Source organism: Castor canadensis, chromosome 1, assembly GCF_047511655.1.
Source record: "Castor canadensis chromosome 1, mCasCan1.hap1v2, whole genome shotgun sequence".
NCBI lineage: Eukaryota > Metazoa > Chordata > Mammalia > Rodentia > Castoridae > Castor > Castor canadensis.
In genome coordinates this window covers 206,645,943-206,669,061 of record NC_133386.1, presented here as the reverse complement: position 1 = coordinate 206,669,061, position 23,119 = coordinate 206,645,943, and the positions used below count along the sequence as shown (strand labels likewise).

Below are 23,119 nucleotides of genomic sequence, written 5' to 3'. Positions count from 1 at the left end.
TTTCCCCCGTCCCACCCACTTCCTCGCCCCGCCCATGGATAGCCCCCGCCCACCCGGCCAGCCACTGCCTTGCAGAAAGGCAGAGGGCTGCGTCAGGCTCCGCCCACGGGCCGCTCGGCCCCGCCCCCGCAGTGCTGCGGACGGCGCCTGCGCACTGAGCCAATGCTCAGCGCGGGAGGAGGCCGAGCGCGCGAATGCCCGCTTAGTTTACCCACGTGATGCTCTAATAGTGTATGAAAAGTTCCTAGTGCACCAGGTGCACCTGCCAGCCAGCTGAAGAAAACAATGTTATCAATACTGCGGATGAACTGTATCAGCTCTGCCCTGTGAATAGCTCCAGGGCGCACCCCTCCTCTCTCTGCCCACGGAGCCCCCCCACGATTTCCACGCGCATCGCTCCCGGCCGGTTCCCATTCCTGCCCCGCGTGTGTTGGGCTCCGCTAAGGAAGGCAGAGCGCTGCTTTGCTTCTCTGACACTGCATATTGATACATTCTTCTGATTATCAATCTGAAGTTTGGTGCTCCATGGTTGGAGTTAAGCAGTTTAGCCATTCCCCAGGCATGGGCCCTGGGGGTTGCAGCGTTTCCAGTGGCACACGCAGCTGTTTTCACTCCCACAGGGCCTTCCCTCGCAGCCACGTCGATTTCTCCAGCAGCTGCGCCGACGAGTAGAGCGCGGATGCGTCCATCTTCATATACAGTCAGAGGTCGCGTCTCCAAGGTGCTCAGCAGCTTTTCACTTTCGCATTGCCCACTGCAGGGTCTGTCCACCCAGGACAGGAATGCTTTTTTCCCCCATGTGGATAAATAAATGGCTCACCATCGTCTCTGGTTTCCAGTACTACTGTCAGATGAACACTTATTCTCATGTTTTAATTACTTTTTCCATTTATAAAGAAATTTGGAAACTCCAGAAATCACAAAACTTTATGTGTATTCATTCATCCGATCCCAACATCCTCCCTTGGGTGGTTTTATTCCCCCAAATCCAAAAGGTCTGCTGCTGCACTCCTTCAGGTTTGTGCTCAAGTGCCTCCAACCTATAAGGACTGATCCAGGAGTAGAGCAGAGAAGATCCTTCTGGTTGTTTCACAAAATAAGGAGGTCTTTAAAACTAGGCCCTTGCTAGCTGGACCATAATTGCCTGTTGGGCATTTACCAAAAGAAGGGCCTATAACTGTAAACCATATCTTTGGCAGCTCAGGAGCATCACTCAGGGATAGCAGAGTTACTCTCAAGAATGTCACTGAGGCAGGATAGATCAGGGAAACTAAGGCATGAGAAATAGCAGCCAGGAACTTACAAACAAGTATTGCACTAATGAATAGCTCAATTAAAAACATACAGATTGGGCTTCAAGCTTTACATTCCTTCAACAAACTATAACATTTACTAAAAAGAGAATAAGGGTAGGGGCAGAGAGCAGCTCTTTCCTTCTGACCTTGCCCGTTTGCCCAAAAATAATTAGTACACTCTGAGAACTGAGCAAAGATATCTTAAAGAAAGACACTTATCCTGGGAAGGACCTCTTGAGAAAATGACTCCTCTTGAGACAAGAATTTACAAAGATGACACCTATCTTAAAGGGAGCATCCTTTGAAGTCTCTGGGCCCAAATGATAAAACAGTTTAACAGCAAGAATGATTAAATATACCAGGTGTCAGAACAAAGAGGAACAGTCTTTTCCAAGGTGAATTCAAGCTAAACTCCCAATCCACATTTTCACCATAAACACCTCTGAGTTAGAGCACTCATTACACCTGTTATCAGATGTGCCTGCCCTCATGTCTGGGTTGTATACTGTATTTCTATCTTTGCTTTGCTTTACTGGTAAACTTCTTGGTCTCTACCTTGATGTGTCCTAAAATTCTTTTTTGTGACAACATCACGAACTTGGTACCTAAGAGCCAGGCAGAGGCCTGCTCCCTTTTGAAGACTTCCTCCCTGGAGCTCCCAGTTCTGGTAACATCACCATCAAAAGAGTAAGAAGACTTCTGTCTCCTGGATTATACTGGAGGACAGGATTCTAACATTGGTGATTCCCAGCTAACCACCACTGGCCTAGCCTCATTTACAGGAACCAACCCTTTGTACTTCCTATTTCTCTGACTCTGAGTCCCTCTTCCCCCTTGTTAGTAGTTAACTTTAAAATCACTAATTTTGGAGGTCACACAGCTGAACTATACCTCTCACTAGCTCTGCTGTGGTATTCAGTGACTTGAAAGCCATTTTTGTCAAAACTACCAGGTCTTTAGATGGGCCTAGGCAGTGTCCAATGGGTGAGCGTCTGCCATTGGGATGCTAAAAACTCCCTCCTCAGGTCATGCTGTTTCCTATGAAAGGCCATAAACTTCCGTTATGCACATGCAGAACACTGGTCACTTCACTTCCAACCACCTTTCCCCAGACCTTAAGTCACCCTGCCTCTTTGCCCCATTTATATCCCCAAGCCCTGTACTGGGGAGGTGGATTTAAGACTTGGTCTTAAATCTGATTCCTGTACTTGGCCGCCTTGTAGACAAACTCTCTTTTGCATTTCTCTTTTGATTGGCACACCACTGCATGCAGACAACCTGGGCCTAGTTTGGTACCATTCTTAAGGAAAGGACAGGACCTGTCATTCAAACAAAGAAGCCAGTTTGAAAGGACTCCCACAGGCCAAATGTAGGGTCCTACTCACAGGATGATAATGCAGAGTAAAAAATTCTAGTCCATACTGATAACATTAAATTACAGAGGAGACTTCTTTACAGAAAACTGCCCAGTAATAAATATCTTAATAAATGTTGAAGGAATGCTCAAATTGAAAGATTGACCTTTTGCACAAAATAAAAAGCGATACAGGCAAGAGTCATTAAATGCTAAGTTACAGGGAGGGGGTCAAAGGTTGTCTAGAAACAGTATATTTACACAGTCTCAAAATATCATTTCACTGATTTACTTATTAATCGTGGAGACTGCTGAGCCAGGTGCTGGTGGCTCACATCTGTAATCCTAGTGACTGGGGAGGCTGAGATCGGGAGGATTGTGGTTCAAGGCCAGCCTGGATAAATAGTTTCTGAGACCCCCCCAAGTCCAAAATAACTCAGAGCAAAATGGACTGGAAGTGTGGCTCAAGAGGTAGAGCATCTGCTTTACAAGAATGAAGCCCTGAGTTCGAACCCCAGTCCTATGGAAAAAAAAAAACCAAAAAACAAGAGGAGACTACCCATTGTCAAACTTATTCTCAACCCTGGGACAAAGTAATACCAGATGCACTGAGGATAGCATATACTCTACGTAGTGTATTATCCTGCCAATAAATGTCTAACCCCAAAGCGTGGCATGGCTCCCTGACTGGGTTCTGGGATTTTAAAAAGAGCTACAAAGGCCAGTATTGGGACAACTCAGGGGATCTGCAGATGGACAAGTGCGCACGGCTCAAAATGATGCTCAATCTCCAGAGTGTGGTGGTTTGATTTTGGCAACATGGGAGAATGTTCTTCCCCTCAAGAGATGGATATGCAGGATTGAGGAGGCGGTATCACGGTGTCTGCAGCTAACTAATGGCTCAGGGGGTGTATGGAAAAGAGAAAAAGACACACGAGAGAGATAAAAGAGAAAGGAAATGTGGCTGTCCGTAGCTACTGTCCGTGGTGGCTGCTGCGTATAAGGATAAGGGAGTCTATGTATGTTTAACTGTTTGAATTGCTGGCCTTATTCAAAATAAATAGCTGCAGAAAAAAAAAAATCAGTGAGGGACACAGCAATGTGACCACCAGATCTCCCCCCCACCACAGGGCCTGTTGTCTGACACCTGCAGTGCCCACACCTCTGGGAGCCGCCTCCCCCCTTGCAGGCTGTCCAGTGTCCAAGGACTGATGGAGGCCAGAGCTATGGCATGACCATTCCAGACTAACAGGACAACTGGGGGCCGGGGTGGATGGGGGAAGGGGGGGCTCTTTTGCCTGGGACTTTCCTATGGGGTCTGACTTGCACAGGTGCAACTTTCCAACCCCTTGCTCAATCCTGTTGCTTTACTCCTTCCCCAACCCCTCAATCCTTGCACTGTGTGATCCTTAAGAAGCATCCTGTCCTAAGTTCCATCTTTGGGTTCCCTCCTGGGGGACCCTTCTCTGACACTGTCCTGCCACACTCAGTTCTCCTTACCCCGCCCATATATTTACTTGATTGTGTGTTTACTGAGTATCCTTTTCCCCCAGAACTCGAGCCGTAGGAGCAGGGGCTTTGTCTGTTTTGATCATTGCTGGCTACACCACGTGCTCCCGTTTACTCCTTGCAGAGGAATAAACTGAGACACTGGGAGGCGCACGCCCATCCAGGGACTGAGCAGAGTGGACTCAGCGCAGCCCACGTGGCCTCTCTTGGCCAGTCCCGCTTATCCCCAGCCTTTCTCCCAGTCCAGCCCGGCGGGCCACGCGTGACGGACCCACCTGCAAATCCTAAAAGCACCCCAGGCTCGGCCTGGGCTGGGAGGGGCGGGGCGGGGCGGGGCGGGGCGGGGCGGGCCCGGGCCGTCAATCTCGAGCCCCGCCGCCGCCGAGTGGCGCGCGCGGTGGACTCGGAGTCAGCTCAGGCGCCTCAGCCAATCGTAGGGCGTGAAGCCGCCGGCCGCACGGTGCCTGCCTCGCATTCGTCGTCAATCGCTTACGTCATACAGGGGGCGGGACTTCGGGGTGGGTCTCCACCACCGCGGGGGTGGCTTTAGGCCTGAGGCGCGCGATCCCGCTTGGAGAGCAGCTGGGGTGCACTGGTGAGGGGGACGTGTGCGCAGGTGAGGGGGACGTGCACACGTGGTGGCGGCGAGGGTGTGGGTGTGGGGGGGGCGTGAAGGGGACGTCTGCACCGGTTAGGAGGGGCGATGCACGCCGGGGCGCGTGCGTGCAGGTGCACTGCGCTTAGAATAGGTGGGGTCTGCGGGAGAAGAGGGTGGGGTGAAGATCGCAGGTGGGGTGGCTGCCCGGCTCACAGATGAGCTGCTGATATTCAGGTTAGGGGCGCTGCTTGGCCTACCCTACTACCCCGGGAAAGTCCCACTCCTGTGCGCAATTTGGCGAATCCCATTTTCGGTAGAATTTGGAGTCGTCTGTTTATTCTTCCAAGAAATATATGGGTTGATAGCAGGCGTGAGGGTGCTGCGGAGTTTGGGGGGCAGAAAAGCTAAGCGGTGGCTTGGACTGCCCCACGGTTCTGTAAATCCACCAGAATAGGGTCTGGGACTGGGTTGAGTAGTCAACCCAGCAGACGTTCACCCCCTACTCCCGCCCCAACCAGGATGGTTTGCAGAGCCAGAAGTCAGAAATTGACTATTTCTGACTCTTGGAAATACTTGTAACAAGAGTCTTCTAGGCAACTGCTGCTTAAAAAAAAAAAAAAGTGGCAGACGTATATAGGATCTGTATATTAGGAAAAGCTGGGTAGGAGATGTGCAAGGTGAAGCCAGGTGGCAAAATAATTGATACAAATCCATTTTTGGAAAGAAAGACGAGAGAGGTGGATGTGTCTAGGTGGTGAGTAATTTGTGGAACAGTCTGAAAGAAAAATGACACTCGGGGATGGATTGGAAGAAGGTGAAAGGACTTGTAAGCTCGAGTTACAGTGAATGTATTGTGTGATATCTGAAAAGCAGAAGAAACCCTGTAGCTTCCATCAGAACTGGAGTTTACCCTTGGTCATCAGGGATGGGGCCTCTGGGCATTTCTTTCCATGTAAGACTCATGCCTATTTCTGGGGTCTCAGCTGGGACTTCCACCCTCCCCAGATAAGCCAGGACCCCCAGAGTCAGGCCAGAGCTTTTCCTGTCCAACATCTTGTAAAGGGGCCACACTTGGCACTGAGCACATGTGGCTTGGTGAGTCTCCTGTGGGACTCATGAACACCAGTCTTGGTGGGGTGAGGGGAAGGATAGAAAAGCTACAGGTAACTCCAAGGATCACCCTAAAAGCTAACCTCATACCTTAGGTGGGGGCACAGGTGATCTCACTAACCATTACAACCACAAACGTCTCTATTACTGTGGTTAAGCTTTTATTATTTTTTATTAATGATTTTATCACACTGTTTAAGGTTTTAGGGGTACAGCCTTTTAGTCTTTTAAATAGTGTACTCTATTGCAACTTGGCCTTTTGTTGTGATTTGGGGAGGGGTTGTGTCCTATTGGTACCTGTACAGCCAGTGTGTCAGTTTTTACCTGACTTTTCCTGTGAATTGTCATTTAGTTTTGCCCATCCTTTTGCACTTGAATATAGGAAACTGTGTGGAAGTTCTTGCATTCGCCTGCTTACCCAGCCCTCTGAATATTTCCAGAACGATCAACCACCAGTACAGGCTGGGTCAACCTGTGGGTCTTCCTGTCCAAAACCACCAAGAAGGGCTTCCCACCCCCTTACTCATTCCTTCTTGTGTCATTCTCTTTCATTTTGAAATCCAGTGCCTCTCCTGAGACTTAACAAATTTCCAAATTGAACTCCCTGCTGTTCCCATAATATCCCAACTAAACAGATGTGTTCCTCTGTGGGAGGTCCTTGGACTAGCACTCAGCCCCATATTCAGAAGGTTGGTTGTCATTGTCACTCCATAGCTTCCTAAGAATTTCTGTCCCAGAAGGTGGAGTAGTGCCCCAGGCCCAGCTCTGTCCCCATAGGCCTGCCTAAGCAGTGAACAGTCACCCACCTTCCTCATCCTCAGCTCCCTCACCTATAAAATGGATGTAATGATGCCAATTCTCCAGGTGGGCGTGAGAGTTCAATGGGATAGTGGGTGCCTAGCACTAGGTGAATGTTGACTAATTATTAGTTGTCAGTGACAGATTGTGTCATCCAGTGCTGGCCCAGTAATGGCTGATATTGTAATACCTTCCCACTCCCCTGCCAAAACCTCCATTCCCTTTCCTGGGAATGATGGTGAGCTTGTGACAATAAGATCTGGTGGGAGTGATGTCACATGCCTTCCAAGGCCAGGTCAGAACAGGCACCATGACCTCTGCCTTGTGTGCAGAACTGTTCCTGGCACGCTTCTTTTTAGTTTTAATTTTTGGGGGCAGTACTGAGACTTGAACTCAGGGCCTCACACGTGCTAGGCAGGTACGCTACCATTTGAGCCACTCTGCCAGTCCCCCGGATCCTTCCTTGTGAGCACTTTCCCTGCCTGAGGCCCCTGGCTATGAGGAAGCCCAGGCAGTTCACACAGGAGGAGAGTCCTAGAACCCGTCACAGCTGACATGCTGCACAAGATACCCCCACGGCTTGGCCACCCAGGCCATGGCTACCCAGTCCATCACTTCCAAATTCCTGCCCACTAACACTGTGAGACATGATTTTAAAAGGCTTTGTTTTAGGCCATTGAGTTTGGGGCTCCATGGCTGGGCATCGCGGCTTTTGTGGCCACCCCTGCCAGTCTTAACTGGGTGCTCTCACCAGCTGGTGCTGTGATGGTGTGAGTGAGTCACTTCTCGGGTGAATTCAGGGACACAGTGTGGCCCTGAGCACCTGTGATCACATTTACTCCATGGAGTGGGTGACCAATGATTAGATTATGCAACTGAGGGAGCGAAGACTTGGCAAGTGTTAGGTGCAGGGCCACACACCTTGAATTACCCAAATGGGGACATGGTGGCAACAGGAGCTAGTCTTGCCAGAACCTGCGGTCTCTTTTGGGGACCACTGGGCCAGCCACCACCCACCCTACCGAGGTGCTGTTTCTCTCCTGCACCCCCAAGTCACTAAGCCATCAAGATGCCAAGATGTCCCCAGACTGAGGAGCAAGTCCCTTTAGCTTGTGCCTGAAGGACTCTCAGACCATCTAGAAGGCTGAGCAGGTTGCCAGAGAACCCCATCCTTTTCCCCCACGGAACCAAGTTGCCTCTGCTTTTTTGTGTTCTTGGCATCTGAATGGCTCCTGGAATGTGTCCCTGGGAGCATGCCAGCTCGAGGGTGGCTCTAGAGAGGAGCCTCTAGAGAGCTCTCATCTGTGTACGTTGCCACTGGTCAGCATCTATGAAGAAACGCACCAGGCCTGCATCTGATCTGCCTGTGTTAGGAAGGCTCGTCTTCCCCAAGCCTCCATCTACTTCCGTTTTAGTGTTTACTGTTTGCCAGAAGCTGTGACAGGCAAAGGTCTGTGGTGATTGCACCACATCCTCCCACCTCCAGATGGCCTCTTCCAAGTCTGAACCGCTGAGCACTGAGCTTGTCCCTCTGGCTTGCTGCCAGCCATTGGCACTGACGCTAGTGGTCAGCCTTGACAGATGCCACATGAGTCTTTATCTGCCTTCGATCCTAATGTGTCATCTTGGCACTGAGTGACTGTGGCATTTTTGTGTCCCCTGCCAGCCTTTGTTCAGTGTGAGGTCAAGGATCAAGCAGGCCTTTTGGAACTTAGGAGTCTGGGAGTTTTAAAGGGCAGTCCAAGAAGAAGGGAAGGTTCATCCTGCTGGGAAGCCACCAGACCAGAGGTTGAAGGTCATTGTGGTGCTGGTATCTCTGTAGAGCAAGGCCACAGTAGCTTTGAAAAAGAACAAATCAGTACACTGGCTGTCAAGTGTCATCCACCTGAGAGTTTTAAGATTAGAATAAGATACACCCAGAGCTCCTAGCTCTCCTCTCTTCCTAGCCACCATTGGCAAAGTTAGTACTTTTGAATCCTTGTTTTACAGGATTCAGGGGCTATGATGGAAGAGGTGACTTGGTTGCATGAACTCTGTGGATAAGCTTAAAATATTTACTTGATTAATTTTTAATCTCTTTGGGTAATATTCTCCACCTGGCTTTTCTATGTGTGGTTATGAGATTATATATTTCCTGGCCCTCTAGCATGTTAGATAATTAAGGGATAACCCTGGTGCCAGGCATTGTGTCCTCCGGGCTTATCTCTGGGCTAAGGCAAGATAAATGCCACTCCCTTTAGCCTCCCATCAGGCAGATGGGCACATGTGCCCTGGGGCTTATCTGGTTAGTGTGAACACTAGCAATCAGAGGAGACAGGCACTGAATTGGTAAGCTTGGACTGGGAGCAGCAAATAGGGCTGTGTACGAGGGTGGGTGTTCCTGCTCAGTAAGGAGAAGGTGAGAACCTCAGGGGGCAGGACAGTTGAAAGCAAGCTGGCATGTTCCGTGTCCGGTGGCTCTGGTCCCAAGACCAGTGTTGCTGAGGAGTGAGCACTTCCTGTAAACACTTTCCTTTTGTCTACACCAATTACACAGATAGCAGCAGGGGATTGCCCTGAGTCAAGCTTTTTGGTTTTGTGTGTTGGGGCTGTACAGAGAGGTGTGGCTCTGGCCAATCGAAATCTCTCCAAACCAGACACGGTTGTACACGCCTGTATTCTCAGCTACTTGGGAGGCGAAAGCAGGAGGATCTTGAGCTCGAGGCCAGTCCTGGCAAAGCTAGCAAGACCCTGTCTCAAATACAAAATACAAACGAAAGGGCTGGGGGCATGGCTCAAGTGGTACAGCGCTTGCCTAGCATGTATGAAGCACTCTAAGCCTCAGTATCACAAAAATTAAATAAATAAATACATAAATAAAAGCTCCACCTTGTAACTTATATCACAGTCGGTTCTCACACTGCATAATAAAAATGCTCTTCCCCATGGGTGTTTTTTAAATGAATGTGTCTTAGTATAGTAATTCATGCTCATAATAAACAGTGTTAAAAGGCTTTAAAAAAAAATTGAGTCCTTTACTTCATTCCCACATCTTAGTCTCATGTGCTCAGCACACACTTCATTCTCTTATCAACTTTTGTTATTGTATATCTTCTTATCTCTTAAGTAATTTGCTTTAAGGCCTCCCAGGTTTGCAAGTTTCCTTCTACACATCAAAATAGTCAGCAGAGTTTACATTGTTACAGCAGAGCCATGTAATACTCTGCGTCCTGCATTTTCTGTTGCAATTTTCTAGCATATTAGGTAATCAAGCGATAGCACTAGTTCCAGATATGTGTCCTCTGGCTTATCTCTGGGCTAAGGGCAAGACAAATGCCGTTCCCTTCAGCCTCCCATGAGGCAGATGGGCACATGTGCATTGGGGCTTTAGTGTGAACACTAGAGATCAGACAGGCACTGAATTGGTAAGTTTGGGCTGGGAGCAGCAAATAGGGCTGTGCACCAGGGTGGGTGTTCCTGCTCAGCAAGGAGAAGGTGTGGGTGACAGTGCGGAAAGCACGTCCAGGTGACTCTGGCCCTGAGATCAGTTTTGCTGGGAGTGAACGCTTCTAGGGAGGAGAAATACAGGTTTGTCTGGCTGGGAAGTTCGGGGTTGGGCAGCCGCAGCTGGTGAGGACCTTCTTGCTGAGGGACTCTGCAGAGTTCCGAGGTGGTGCCAGCATCATGCGGTGAGTGAAGCCGCCAGCATCATGGGGTGAGTGAAGCCTAGTGTCCTGGCTCAGATCTGTCCCTGTGGGATCAGGGCCTCACCTTTGTGGCCTCACTTAGTCATCTTCCAAAGGCCCCACCTCCAAATACCTGGCAAGATTAAGTTTCCACCCTCTTAATGTCCCACATTTCAGTATGAGTTTTGGTGGACATTCAGCTATAGCATGTACTATAATTACGTTTTGTTGTTGTTGTTGTTGTCCTTTGTACCACTATTTTTCCTGGAATTAACAATTGCCTCACTTTTTTCAATTTGCGAAGTTTTCTGTGAATCTGTGATTAGCTGTGTTTCTGAATGTTTGAACAGAACCATTATTGAATCATTTTTCTACACACTCTGATGATTTTTATTTTTTTCCTTCCTAGTCATTCATCTTAACAGCAGTGTGAGCTGCTTCCTGCCCAGTCCTGCTGCCTGGCTGTCATCCAGTACTTGCCCTCTTCTTGGGCATTCCCTTGGAGGCTTGGATTCCAGGGTCCCAGGGCCCTGGGTTGTCTTCCTTGCATAATAGTTAACCTGGGAATAGAATTCTAATTGAGGAAAAAAGTTTCCCTCAGAATGTGGTGTTTCATCCTTGTTCTAGAGAAATCCAAGGCTTGTTCTAGAGAAATCCAAGGCTTCTGTGATGCTGGAATCTCTTGGTTTTCTCTGGCTGCTTTTAAGATAATCTTTTTAAGTCCTGACACTTTAAAGCTTTACAAGCTCAACTTGTTTTGGAAGTGGGAGTGTCACTCGCTTGCTTCCCCCAGATTATAACTGCCAAGAGCAGCTGTGGGAACCTAGAGGCGTTATGTTCCTTCCCTGCCTTTTGGTAGAACGATTATTTCTTGAGTGCTCTTAGCAACCCTGTTCTAGGAACTGGTGGTGGAGGGATGAATGGGACACCTGATGGCTGTCCCTGGGGTGCTGGCCTTGTCATGGAGGCACAGAGAAAGCACCCATGAACATGAACCGCTTCTGCCTGGTCAGGAGAGTTAGGCAGAAAGTGAAGTGGCCGGGCCTGTGGTTTGGCCTTGAACCTGGACAGGAGCTACTTTCCGTTGGCTGGCAAGGGGACAGCCCACCAAGGGAGGAAGCTTTTAACAAGGACACCTGCAAACATGTTCTAAGCAGAGAAAGTAGCAGGTCCCACACCGAGGTGAACCATATTCAAGGTTGAGTAGAGATCCCTGGGTACCTGAAGCAGCTGGGCTGCCAGAGCTGCCCGTGCTGTAAGGAGGGAATTCTGCCGCCTTTGGGAGAAAGAGATGAGCAAGAGCAGACTCAGGAAGGCCAAGAGGGAGGGCATCACAGGCTCAGGAAGGAGTCTAAGCAGGCCCAGCTCTTTACCTCCTGGCCTTGTTGTCAGGGACAAGGCTCTGAGGAGGTATGAAAGGTGGCCAGCCTGCAAGGCCCCCTGAGCCTGGCAGATGTGGGAGGGAGAGGTGGAGTGTGCTCTTCAGGATGGGCTGAGCATTGTGTCTCCTTCCCTCAGGGTCCGATGGCTGAAAAATCCCAGGCCAATGCTCCCAAAGCCAGGAGCCCCAGCAGCATCTCCAATGGCAAGGCCATGTCTCAAGGACAGTGGGGCCGGGCCTGGTAAGGATCTCCCCTTTCTCCCAGCTAGAAGGTAAAGCAGGTCTTAGATGCTAACCTGGGGAGGGAGGTTGTGGTCAGCATTAGAAACATTTCAGGTTGTCTCCCATTACCTGAAATGTTTGGGACCACAAGTGCTTCAGATTTCTTTGTATGTTGGATCTTGGGGAAGGATCCAAGTCTAAGCAGGAAACTCATTTATAACTCATTTATTCATAAGCACCTTATTACACATAGCCTGAAGGTAACTTGGTGCAGTTTCTTAGATATCCTGTGTTTTGAATGCAACTCATCAGAGGTGGGACTTTCCACCTGTGGCGTCATGTTGGTGTTCTAAAAGTTTCAGAGATGTGGAGCTAGGGATGTTCTCCTTGGAGTGTGGAGAGGATTTAGACTTCACTGGCTGAGATAGCCTTGCCCCAGGGGTCCTGTGATGGTGTCATGATTCTCACTCTGCGCTTGAGTGACGTCAGCACTTGTGGGTTGAATATCCTGCTTGGCCCGGGACTGGGGAAGCTGCTGGCCTCTGTGGTCATGTCCTGGGCTTTCCACAGTGGCCACAGATCTGTCACCTGCTGATGAGCACCTGAGACTTCCTGCGCCTGAGGACTTTGTTCTCAGAGCTGCCAGCCTTCTCTTGAGGTGCTGGCTGGTTTGATTGATGGGTCCCCACACAAGGGCATCTCAGAGTCCCCGGTGAGGTATGAGGAATGGTGACCACCTGTCTTCTTCTTCCCAGGGAGGTGGACTGGTTTTCCCTGGCGAGCATCATTTTCCTGCTGGCCTTCGCACCCTTCATTGTGTACTATTTCATCATGGCGTGTGACCAGTACAGCTGTTCCTTGATGGCCCCTGTGGTGGACATCGCCTCTGGGCATGCTCGACTCGCAGACATCTGGGCCAAAACGCCCCCTGTGACAGCAAAAGCTGCCCAACTCTATGCCTCGTGGGTCACCTTCCAGGTCAGCCCCCTGCCCTTGGTATCAGGGAGCAGTTGGGGTGGGGGCAGGGCACCCCTCTGCCACCATCGGCCTTGTTTCTGTGTAAGGCTTAGGATCGTGTCTAGGGTTAATGACCACCACTGCCCCAGCAGGGTAACACCTGGAGTCAGACACACTTAGTGTCATTACCTAACATGGGGCAGGAAGCTCCTGTCTGTCCGCATCACGGAGTATCTGACACAGCTCGGTGGGCACCTTGCTGTAGCTTAGGGGTACAGCAGAGTGTGCCCAGCTTTGTAGTGACGTGGTAAGCACAGGGATCAAGGCAGCATGGGGACTGGGGGTTAGCCGAGTATGCAGCTGGAATCCCATCTCATACTGGCCTTAGGGAAGGAGCATCCCAGTTGCCCAGGGACCCTCGGAGTGCAGGAAATCCCACTTGGCAAAGTCAAGGCCTGCGTTTCCCAACAGGTTAGGAAACAATTCTGGTTGAGGGCATCCTTGGCTCTGTTGTGAACCCTCCCTCTGGCCTCACAATCCAGGAGGTCACCAGGAAGGGGTGGCATTTACAATGGGCCTGGTGGACACAGTTGTTGCTCTGAGTCTGAAGCCAGGACAGGGTTGCCAGGGAAACTGTGTGCAAAGAAGGCAGGCCAGGCTGCCCTTCCCTGGAGGGAGCTGTGCCCCCAGAGTTGTGTTTCTCCCCAGGGCTCAAGCTTTAGTTAGGGCTTTAGAGCCCCTCTCCTTTCAAGTCCCCTTGTCCTTTGGGTAAGAAATCATAGGGCCAAAAAAGCAGAAACAACTCATGCTACAACGTGGATGGATGTTGAAAGTGCTGTGCTGTGCTGAGTGAAAGAAGCCAGTCCCATGTCTTGTTCCTAGGGGCTAAGGATGTCACTTGGCAGCCTGTGCTGTCTAGCATACAACCCCAGGAGTTTTTCAGCCCTGACTGCCAGCAGTATGCAGTTAGAGAGACCCTGCTCTAAAGCAATCTAGGGTTAAATGACATTTTTGTCTTTCAAGTTTTACTAGTGAAAACTTAATTGACCTGTAGCAGATAGTTATTTTGCATTTAAAAAATTCTTTAGTGGAGTGATTTACATTAGAGTTTATTTTGCTTGACTTTATTTTGGTAGAATAATTGCCAGGTGTTCCATAGTTACATATGAGACTGTAAAGTGCAATGTCACATGTGACAACAGCTAAATGGGATCTATGTGACTTTTACCTAGAGACAGAGACAAATACCTCAAATTCTTTCAAAGACATAACAACCAAGCAAAGCCAATTGCCAAAGACCACACGTTACCTGATTGCATTTAGGTGAACTATGCAGAATAGCCAAATCCACAGAGATGAGAAGGTCTGTGGTTGCCAGGGGCCGGGGGAGAGAAATAAGGGGTGCTGCCAGTGGGAAAGGGGTTCCCTTTGCAAGTAACAAGAACGTTCTGGAATTGATAGCAGTGATGGCTGCCCAATCTGTGACTGGTAAATTCCACTGAATTGTACACGTTAAGAGGGTGGGCTTTACAGCATATGAATTGTGTCTCACTTGTTAAAATGGCCTTCCCAAAAGGGCTTGGGAAGGACCAGTGTGCTCTCTGCGGGGAGCTCCAAAGGCATGGTCGGGAGGAGACTTTTGTGCTTTGGGTGGTAAATGAGTGTCCTGTTGAGGAATCCCTTCATCTACCTCAGACAGCTCCCAGGAGCTATAAGCAATTGTTGGTTGAAACACTGGTGTGTGAGGCCCTGTCACAGTGTCTCTCAATCACACTCTGCCCACAAAACCAGGCTGCGTGGAAACACACACATCTGTGACCTGCAGGCTGCCAGTCATTTTTCCTAAAATTCTGTTTCAGGTTCTTCTGTACATGTGGCTTCCTGACTTCTGCCACAGATTTCTGCCAGGCTACGTAGGAGGAGTTCAAGAGGGGGCCGTGACTCCAGCAGGTAACCTGTACCTGGCCTCATGGTCAGGCTGAAGGGTGATGGCCACCATCTGCCCTGTTCCCCCAGGTCCTAGGCCTGCCCTCCCCATGTTGTGTCCATCCCAAAGGCAGCTCACGAGATGAAATGAATGTAGCATGGATTTTTTTCACACCACCAAACCTCAGGGTGCCAGAGGGCAGCTGGGCTGTGCAGACACAATCTCATCAGAGGGAACTGTCTGGCCCAGGTTCTTCCCCAGTCCCACACTGGGTAAATGGTGCAGTCTCCTGACCCTAACCCTAATCATAGTCCTTGGGCAGCTTCGAGCATTCATACGTCATCTTCGAGGAGCCTGGCTTCATGAGCACATGGGGTACAGGCTGGAATCCCATTCCCTCTCCCCTGCAGAGCTCCCCCTCTAGTGGGGACTGAGGTGTTTTTGGAAATCAACAGATACCTGGAACACCATACCGTGTCCTCACTCCACTTCTGCCACCACTCATTCTGACCTCAGTCTGCACAAACTGTAGCTCATAGCTGGGGCTGTGAGGGTCAAGGAGGATGAGAGCCAGAGGAACAGAGCCACCCCTCCTTCTCTGAGGATGTGGCAGTAGCAGTTGGTTCCTCTAACAGGGTACAGCAGGTCTTGTGGCCTGTCAGCTGGAGTGCAGCAGAGATTGACCACTTTTTCCAAGATGGCGCCCTGGATGGGGGTCTGTGGCAATGGCTAGGGAGCAAGGGGAACTTCAGTCAGCATCCAGCAGGAAAATGCTCTGACTTTTCAATCCTCCCTCTGCAGGAGTTGTGAACAAGTATGAGGTCAATGGCCTACAAGCCTGGCTCATCACACATCTTCTCTGGTTTGCAAACGCACACCTCCTGTCTTGGTTTTCTCCCACCATCATCTTCGACAACTGGATACCATTGCTGTGGTGTGCCAACATCCTCGGCTACGCTGTGTCCACGTTTGCAATGATCAAGGGCTACTTTTTCCCCACTAATGCAGAAGACTGGTATGTTCCTTAGCAGCTGGTCACGCCTGAGTAGAAAGGGGTGCCTCCACGCCTTGACTGTCTGCTACCTTGGGATAGGAGACTGCTGAGCCTTGAGGAGTGAGGCCCCGTGGAGAGGTGGATGAGCTCTTTTGACTCTGGGGAATATCCTTTCTAAATGCCTGGTGGTTTGTTCTCCCTTAGGAAGGGTGCTGAAGGCAGCCAAGTCATAACCTATAGGGTATCATGGGAGCTGGGAGCAGGTAAGCCAGAAAGACAACTTCTGGCTGGGAGCAAAGGTGACCCATTGCCTCTTTCTTTGAGCTATCTATTGTAGTCTGAGATAATCTTAACGCAGAGTCTTGTTATCTCAGTGGCTTCAACATAACTGCTTCCCAAGAGAGCCCTGCCGGTTAGGGCCCATTCTTATGGAAGCCTTAGGTTGGACAGTGGTCAACCAGCAATCCAATCCAATCCCATCCCAGCTGTCTACCCACCTACCTTCAATCTATCCATCCATCAATCCATCAATCCATCCATCCATCAATCCATCCACCCATCCATCCATCCATTGGCCATCAGCCATCCATCTGTTACATCACTAACAGATACTTGGTGGGCTTTTTTTGTAAACACTTGTAGGCAGTGAGCTTACTTGCCCTGGGGGGGTGTGCATGTCCCAAGTCCCCTTCACACCACATGTTTGGGTTTCAGATTGAAATCTTGGTTTTGCTCCCGTGCTTGTATCTAGGGTACCTGGAGTTGGTGAGGAGAGATCTCACCTCTGACCTTCCTAGGGTACAGCAGCAGTGTGCATGCTCCTGTCTTCAGGTGTCTGCAAAGCCCAGCTTCCTCGGAGTGGGAGTAAACAAGGGCCAGGATCTGTGGCAGGATCTCTGCATCCTCTCTAACCTGCTAGCACTTGGCTCTGCTGAGAATTGTGTCCTGAGGCCAGATAGGCTGCAAGTCTTCAGATGCACTGGTCAAAATGATCTTTTGTTTATATTTTTAAGCAAATTCACCGGCAACTTCTTTTACAACTACATGATGGGCATTGAGTTTAACCCCCGAATTGGGAAGTGGTTTGACTTCAAGCTGTTCTTCAATGGACGCCCTGGAATTGTTGCCTGGACCCTCATCAACCTGTCATTTGCAGCTAAGCAGCAGGAACTCCACGGCCACGTGACCAACTCCATGGTCTTGGTCAATGTCCTGCAGGTAAAGTTTGTCTGTGGCCCTGACACCTGTTGTCCTGTGGGACAGCATGAAGTCAGAGTCCCACCCTTCATTCCACTACTTTTCAAAGAGTGCCAGCCCCTGGAGGGGATGAGGCAGGTGCCAGGCCATCTAGCCTGGTCCAGGGAGGGCTCTCTTGGGTATTTCACTTAGATGGGACCTGGGGGGCCGACGGCGGTTAGTCAAGTAAAGAAGGAAGGAAAGGGAGGGTGCAGATGCCCCAGGCAGAAGGTGTGGCCTGTGCAGAGTCCCTTAATGGGGAAGATGGTGAGGCCGGGACTGAGGGAGGTCTGTGTCCTGAGCAGAGAGTTTGGGAGCTCAGAGCCAGGCCAGGCTAGAGACCAACGGGAGCCACATCACGGAAGTTTTCATCCTTATGTTAAAAGTGGTGAGTGCTTGAGAGGTGAGGCTGCGGGATCACGAGTTTGAGGCCAGCTTTGGCTCCCCAGTGAGACCCTACCTCAAAAACGAAACAAAATCTGAGACCCTGGAAGTGTGTGCCAAGCAGAGATAGGGGGTGCATGGATCAGATGTGTCCAAAAGTGTCACCAGCTGCTGAGGGAGGACACTTGGTCAGGCCCAAGGGATGAAAGAGGCCAGTAGGCAGGAGGTCATGAACACAGCTTGGGTGGGTGGACTAGGTGCTGGCCTGGGGCTGACCACAAGGCAGATCTGGGTGTGGTGAGCCCATGCCTGCCATCAGCTCTGGTAAGGACTTGAGCTGGCGAAAATACCCAGAGCCATGACCTCCAGGAGACTCATGTTCCAGTGCACGAGGAAGGAGTAGTCACTGCATGGCCTTTGAAGTCCTCTGTGTGGCTGTGCCAGGGAGAAGGATAGGAGCTGACTGTGTTTTGGGAGTCCTGGGTGCCTCAGATTCTCTAGGCCAGCCCCCTGGTGCAGCAGAGGCACAAGAAGCTGAGACTGCATAGGGGTCTTGTGCTGGGAGCTGCCCTCGTTGGAAGGGACAGCACACATGTGCTTCTTGGACACTTTTGGCCCAGGCAATGCTTGTTAGCACCCAAGCACATTCATGGTGGATCCTGGAGTCTCTGGAAGGCCCCACTCATGGTCCCTGCTAGGCCTCTGCAGCATCTTTCCACATGGTCCCCGAGAGTCTCAGCTGGTCCCCTTGGGGTGTGATTCACTTTCGCCTCCTGTCCATCTCTGTGAATGGACATTGGTCCTACCCCTGGGGAGTCATGACAATCACCGTCCATATGGCCACCTCATGTGTGTCATGGTACTGAGGAGCAGTAGAGGGGGACAAACTCTCAGTCACCCACAGGGTCCACGCTGCTGTGGACATTCGCCTCCCTGGGGACTGTCCCCACGGCCTTCCACCCTGAGCCACCTCTGCTCTGAGCTCCACAGCTGTGGGTGTCACCTCCCATGGCCACTGCGGGAAGCCCTTTCTGATCTTTTGTGCCCGTCCTTGTCCTCTGCTGGACTCAGACTCTGAAGCCAGGGACTCCCCTCCCCACCCACATGTCCCCAGCCAGGCAGAGGCGAAGGAGCAGCCCAGTGGTGTCCATCCAGAAACTCACTTGGCAGCAGCTCAGGTGCCATCTGTGTGTGCAGGAGTCCATCCTCCTTGGTCCCTGTCCCAGAGGCGTGTGCATAGGTTTGTGCAAATGCAAAGGTTAGTAAACCGTCCCTGTGTCACAGGCCATCTACGTACTGGACTTCTTCTGGAATGAGACCTGGTACCTGAAAACCATGGACATCTGCCACGACCACTTTGGGTGGTACCTGGGCTGGGGAGACTGTGTCTGGCTGCCCTACCTTTATACTCTGCAGGTGAGGAGGGGGCAGGTGGCGGGCAGCGAGCCCCTCTGGGACACGGGGTCCCTGTGGTGGGCATTTGGCTGTACAGTCCTCAAACCCCTGGGGCTGACCTTGAGCAGACTCCACACCACATGCTAAGCTCTGTCCTTGGGGGGCATTGAAGCTGTCCCTTCTTCTAGAAAGAAGGGAACACCCATGTGATATAAGTGCTCCCCTTACTTATTTATGTCCCAGTAAACCCACCATACACTGAAACCACCAGAGGCTGGAAAGGCATGTGATCCACCCCAAACATAACTTATCCTAACATGCCTAAATGGACAGGTGCCTGCAGGTGGGCAAAACCTCCTGTAAGACAGGAGTGCTGACTGTTTAGTGTGACATGTTGAGTACCGCTCTGATGGGAACAGCAGAATGGCTGTATGGGAACACTTGAACACTCAACTCATGAGTGGAGCTGTGTCAGTCAGGGACCATCTGTAGTTGGCTTTGTGTGTCAGAGGGACCTGGGCTTGTCCCCTGGTGGAGCCATCAGCCCAGAGAAGTGGCTGTGAGTTTGTGCCCCATCCTGCAAAGTCAGGGCAGATACCTGCTTGGTCAGGCTGGATGGAGCCATCCGGGCAGCCGGTGATGACTCATGGCTGGGTGGGACCTCCTCATTTTTGTGCCCAGGATGCACCAGCACCATGGTGGTGATCTGGTCATCAGCCCCCTCTGCTCACATGAAAGTAGGGCTGGGAGCTGGGGACCTGCCCTGGGGCTGTGCAGGAGTGGAGAGGATCAGCGTGAAAGGCCGTCAGCTCAGGGCACACACCAGTGAGGTGAGCATATTACAGCTGGTCACACTGATGACAGTGATACAAGCTGGGGAAACAGTGTGGCCACCTGCATGAGGGGGCAATCTGCATGAGGGCCTGGGGAAAGGAGAAAGCAGCTGCTTCCAGCAGAGAGCAGGGTGAGGCACAGGGGCCTGGGCATCAGCCCCACACTCATGCTAACTGCAGGTCCTCAGGGGCCCCCAGCAGCCTGGCCTGGCTACAGTTCACTGGGCCTCTGATTATGTCCCACTAGTACCAGGCCTTGTTCTAGCCTCAGTATGTGAGGCTTCCATGGACCAACTAACCATGGATTGAAATATTTTTTAAAAATCGCATCTGTACTGAACATATACGGACTTTTTCTTGTCATTATTTCCTAAGCGATGTACTGTAAGGACTATTTGTGTAGCATTGCAGTGCGTGTGGTCTTAGGCAGATAATTAGGCACTCTGTTATATAGGTACAGTATGGATAATTAGATACCCAAAATCTGAAGCTGATTTAAAGGTATACAGGAGGTGTGCACAGGTTAGGTGCAAGTGCCATGCCATTTTATATAAGGGACTTGAGCATCCACAGGTTCTGGTATCCTTTAGAGGGGGCCTGGAACCCTTCCTCTGATGCCAAGCGACAACTATACATTGTGTGTATATGTATGTGTGTATATGTGTGTGTATATGTGTATGTGCACGTGAGTGTATATATGTTTATGTGTACACACACACATTCTTTCGTACTATATTTGTATCAGCACTTCCCAGAAGAATAGTCAACAGGAGGGCTGTATATGTGTGTGACTGTGAGAGTGTAGTTTTTGGCTTAGGTGATGGGGCTCTTAGCAGGCCCTAAATCTTAAGGGTGGGCTGGAAACCAGGAAAGAGTTGATGCTGCAAACCCCATTGAAAAACCACCTGCTGCCAGAATCCCCTCTTCTTTAGGGGAATCAGGGGAGTCTTTTCTTCTTTTCTTTTAAGGCTGTTAACTGATCAAATGTGGACCTCCCATTGTACAGAGGGTCATGTGCTTTACTCAGTCTGTTGATTTAGGTGTTAATCTCATTTATAGGAAATACCTTGTCAACAACGAATGTTTGACCAAATGTCTGGGTACAATGACCTACCCAAGTTGACAGGTAAAACTGGCCATCACGACACTGTATTCAAATTCTATTTTCAGATGTTAAGTATTTCACATTTATGCTCTGTGTGATATACAGACAATCCCTGACTTACGATGGTTCAGCTTCACAGCTTATGATGATTTCCAAGTGGTGCATTCAGGGCAAACGATGCTCCGTATTTTCAGGGTTCACGTTTCCCAGGCTGACACTCTGATGTGCAGAATGGGCCTCTTTCTTCCCACTGGGTCTGCAGCAGCCGCCACTCCCAGTCAGCTGTGTGGTCACAGTAGCTGACCTTGGAGTCTCCTGTGTGCTGTGTGACTTAGCTGGGATGTTCCGTGTACTGTGTACTATTTTTTGAACTTCCAGCAGGGTTATTAGGACTTGGCCTGTGTGCTAGGTAGGCAGGTAGGTAGGCATATTTGCATGTTTACTCATCTGAGGCCCAAGCAACCCTCTGAGGCAGGTGTCTTGTTTGGTGGAAGGGGAAACTGAGTCAGGGCCAGGTCTGGCTTCCCAAGCCCTCACTCGAGACCATGGTCCACGTTCTTCTCGCCCCACAGGGCCTGTACCTGGTCTATCACCCCGTGCATCTGTCCACGCCCCATGCCGTGGGCGTCCTGCTCCTAGGGCTTCTGGGTTACTACATCTTCCGGATGGCCAATCATCAGAAGGACCTGTTCCGCCGGACGGATGGACGCTGCCTCATCTGGGGCAAGAAACCTAAGGCCATCGAGTGTGTGTACATGTCGGCCGACGGGCAAAAGCACCACAGCAAGCTGCTGGTGGCGGGCTTCTGGGGCATAGCCCGCCACCTCAACTACACGGGTGACCTCATGGGCAGCCTGGCCTACTGCCTGGCCTGCGGCGGGGGCCACCTGCTGCCCTACTTCTACATCATCTACATGACCATCCTGCTGACCCACCGCTGCCTGCGGGATGAGCACCGCTGTGCCAACAAGTACGGCCGCGACTGGGAGCGCTACACTGCCGCCGTGCCCTATCGCCTGCTGCCCGGGGTCTTCTGAGCATCCCAGAACCCCTTGCAGGAGCCTCAGTTTCCTCGTCTGTTAGATGGGAAGAGCTGGCACTTGGTGTGCGTCCCGTTGGATGTACAGGAGAGGTTGCACAGGTCAGGTGCTCTTTACTTTCCCTTGCCCCGAGGGGACTGATTTTGCACCAGCTGCCTCCTCACCAGCAGAAGTGACTGATTTTCTCTGCAGTGCCCCACAGGCAGGAGGACAACTTGGTCACCTCAGTAGTCCTTTGATAACTGTTTCTTCATGTTGAGAGCCCAGCCTGTACACTGCCCAGATGAGCATTTGACGCTTTTCAGGCCATGTTCCGACTCCTTGTGTTTAGGCTTGCACTGATTCCTACTAAGTAAAAGTCACAGTGGGATCTATAGGGTGTGCTAGCCATCCAAGCCCGCGCTTCTTCATCTGCTTGGTGATAGTGGACTGCGCCGCACCCCCCCCCACACACCAGTTTCTCCTCTGTGGTGTATGCAGGGTCGATTGGCCAGCAGAGGGTGCTGAGGGGCATTGGGGGAGGAAGACACTTGGTTCTGGGGCTTCTCTTTTGTTTTTTTCTTGTTCCTAACCCATGGTTGCCAGGGGTGTGGCCTGGGGACATCCAAATGTGCAGGCCTCAGCCGAGGTCTTTTGGGACAAAAGTCAGGGGTCTCCCAGTGCCCAACTCTCTGTGTGCATCTGCCAGCTGTCTTGGCTCCCTGCCCCCTGGAAGGAGTTCCTGATTGCCCCAAGAACATGGACCAGGCACCTTAGGGGATGTCACCATCTGGGGTTTCAGCCACCCCTTCCCCAACAGGAGTTCCTCCTGAGGAGGAGGCCCCTTTTCCAGCATTCTCTCACCAGGGGCACTGTCTCCCAACCTCAGGGTAGTTTGTAAACAAACTTTTAGACACGATTCCCCTAGCATAGCTAATAATTCTTTATATTAAACTTCCACAGTTCAGGTGATTATGGTGTGCTTTTTGCCTCCTGAGTGGGCCTGACTGGTACATGAAGAAGGCTGTTTTGGGGGTGCTCGGGAGCAGCATCAAAGCTTCGGATCCTACCAGGAATCTGGGTTCATCATGTCCCCTGTACCTGCGTCAGTGCTGTGCTGTTGGAGGTGGGGAGTCCATTGCATTTAACAAAACAAGGAAACCCAGCTAGGCCACTTGCCCCACAAACAAATGAGGATGAGGCAATAGATGAGCAGTGGCCACTGCCCAGGGCAGCATCTCACTCACTTTGAGTTATGGTTGGAGAGAGCTCTGGCCCCAGGCTGATGTAAGCCTCAGGTTTGGTGCTCTGCCCTGCCCATCTGAGAATATGGAGCC

The 23,119-nt window shown here is 50.9% G+C and overlaps 1 protein-coding gene across 4 annotated transcripts; it reads left to right on the top strand.

Moving 5' to 3' along the window:
* The first annotated feature begins 4,662 nt into the window (after positions 1–4,662).
* Positions 4,663–22,754, top strand: Dhcr7 (7-dehydrocholesterol reductase). 4 transcript variants are annotated; one of them, XM_020168805.2, is made up of 9 exons: positions 4,689–4,774; positions 10,739–10,801; positions 11,848–11,951; positions 12,688–12,910; positions 14,749–14,839; positions 15,618–15,831; positions 16,824–17,028; positions 18,715–18,846; positions 21,336–22,754. In XM_020168805.2, the coding sequence occupies exons 3-9, from the start codon at positions 11,854–11,856 to the stop codon at positions 21,798–21,800; spliced, it is 1,428 nt and encodes a 475-aa protein (XP_020024394.1). In that variant the 5' UTR covers positions 4,689–4,774; positions 10,739–10,801; positions 11,848–11,853; the 3' UTR covers positions 21,801–22,754. The 4 variants fall into 4 exon arrangements, with proteins under 4 accessions (XP_020024396.1, XP_020024394.1, XP_020024399.1 ...); XM_020168808.2 differs by having other exon boundaries at positions 4,755–4,774; positions 10,739–10,758; XM_020168807.2 differs by lacking the exon at positions 10,739–10,801 and having other exon boundaries at positions 4,663–4,774.
* The last annotated feature ends 365 nt before the right edge of the window (positions 22,755–23,119 follow it).

Coding starts and splice junctions, on each gene's coding strand:
- Dhcr7 (XM_020168807.2), top strand. CDS start 11,854: ATGGCTGAAAAATCCCAGGCCAATGCTCCCAAAGCCAGGAGCCCCAGC. Junction 12,911..14,748: donor CCTCGTGGGTCACCTTCCAG/GTCAGCCCCCTG, acceptor ATTCTGTTTCAG/GTTCTTCTGTACATGTGGCT. Junction 15,832..16,823: donor CCCACTAATGCAGAAGACTG/GTATGTTCCTTA, acceptor TATATTTTTAAG/CAAATTCACCGGCAACTTCT.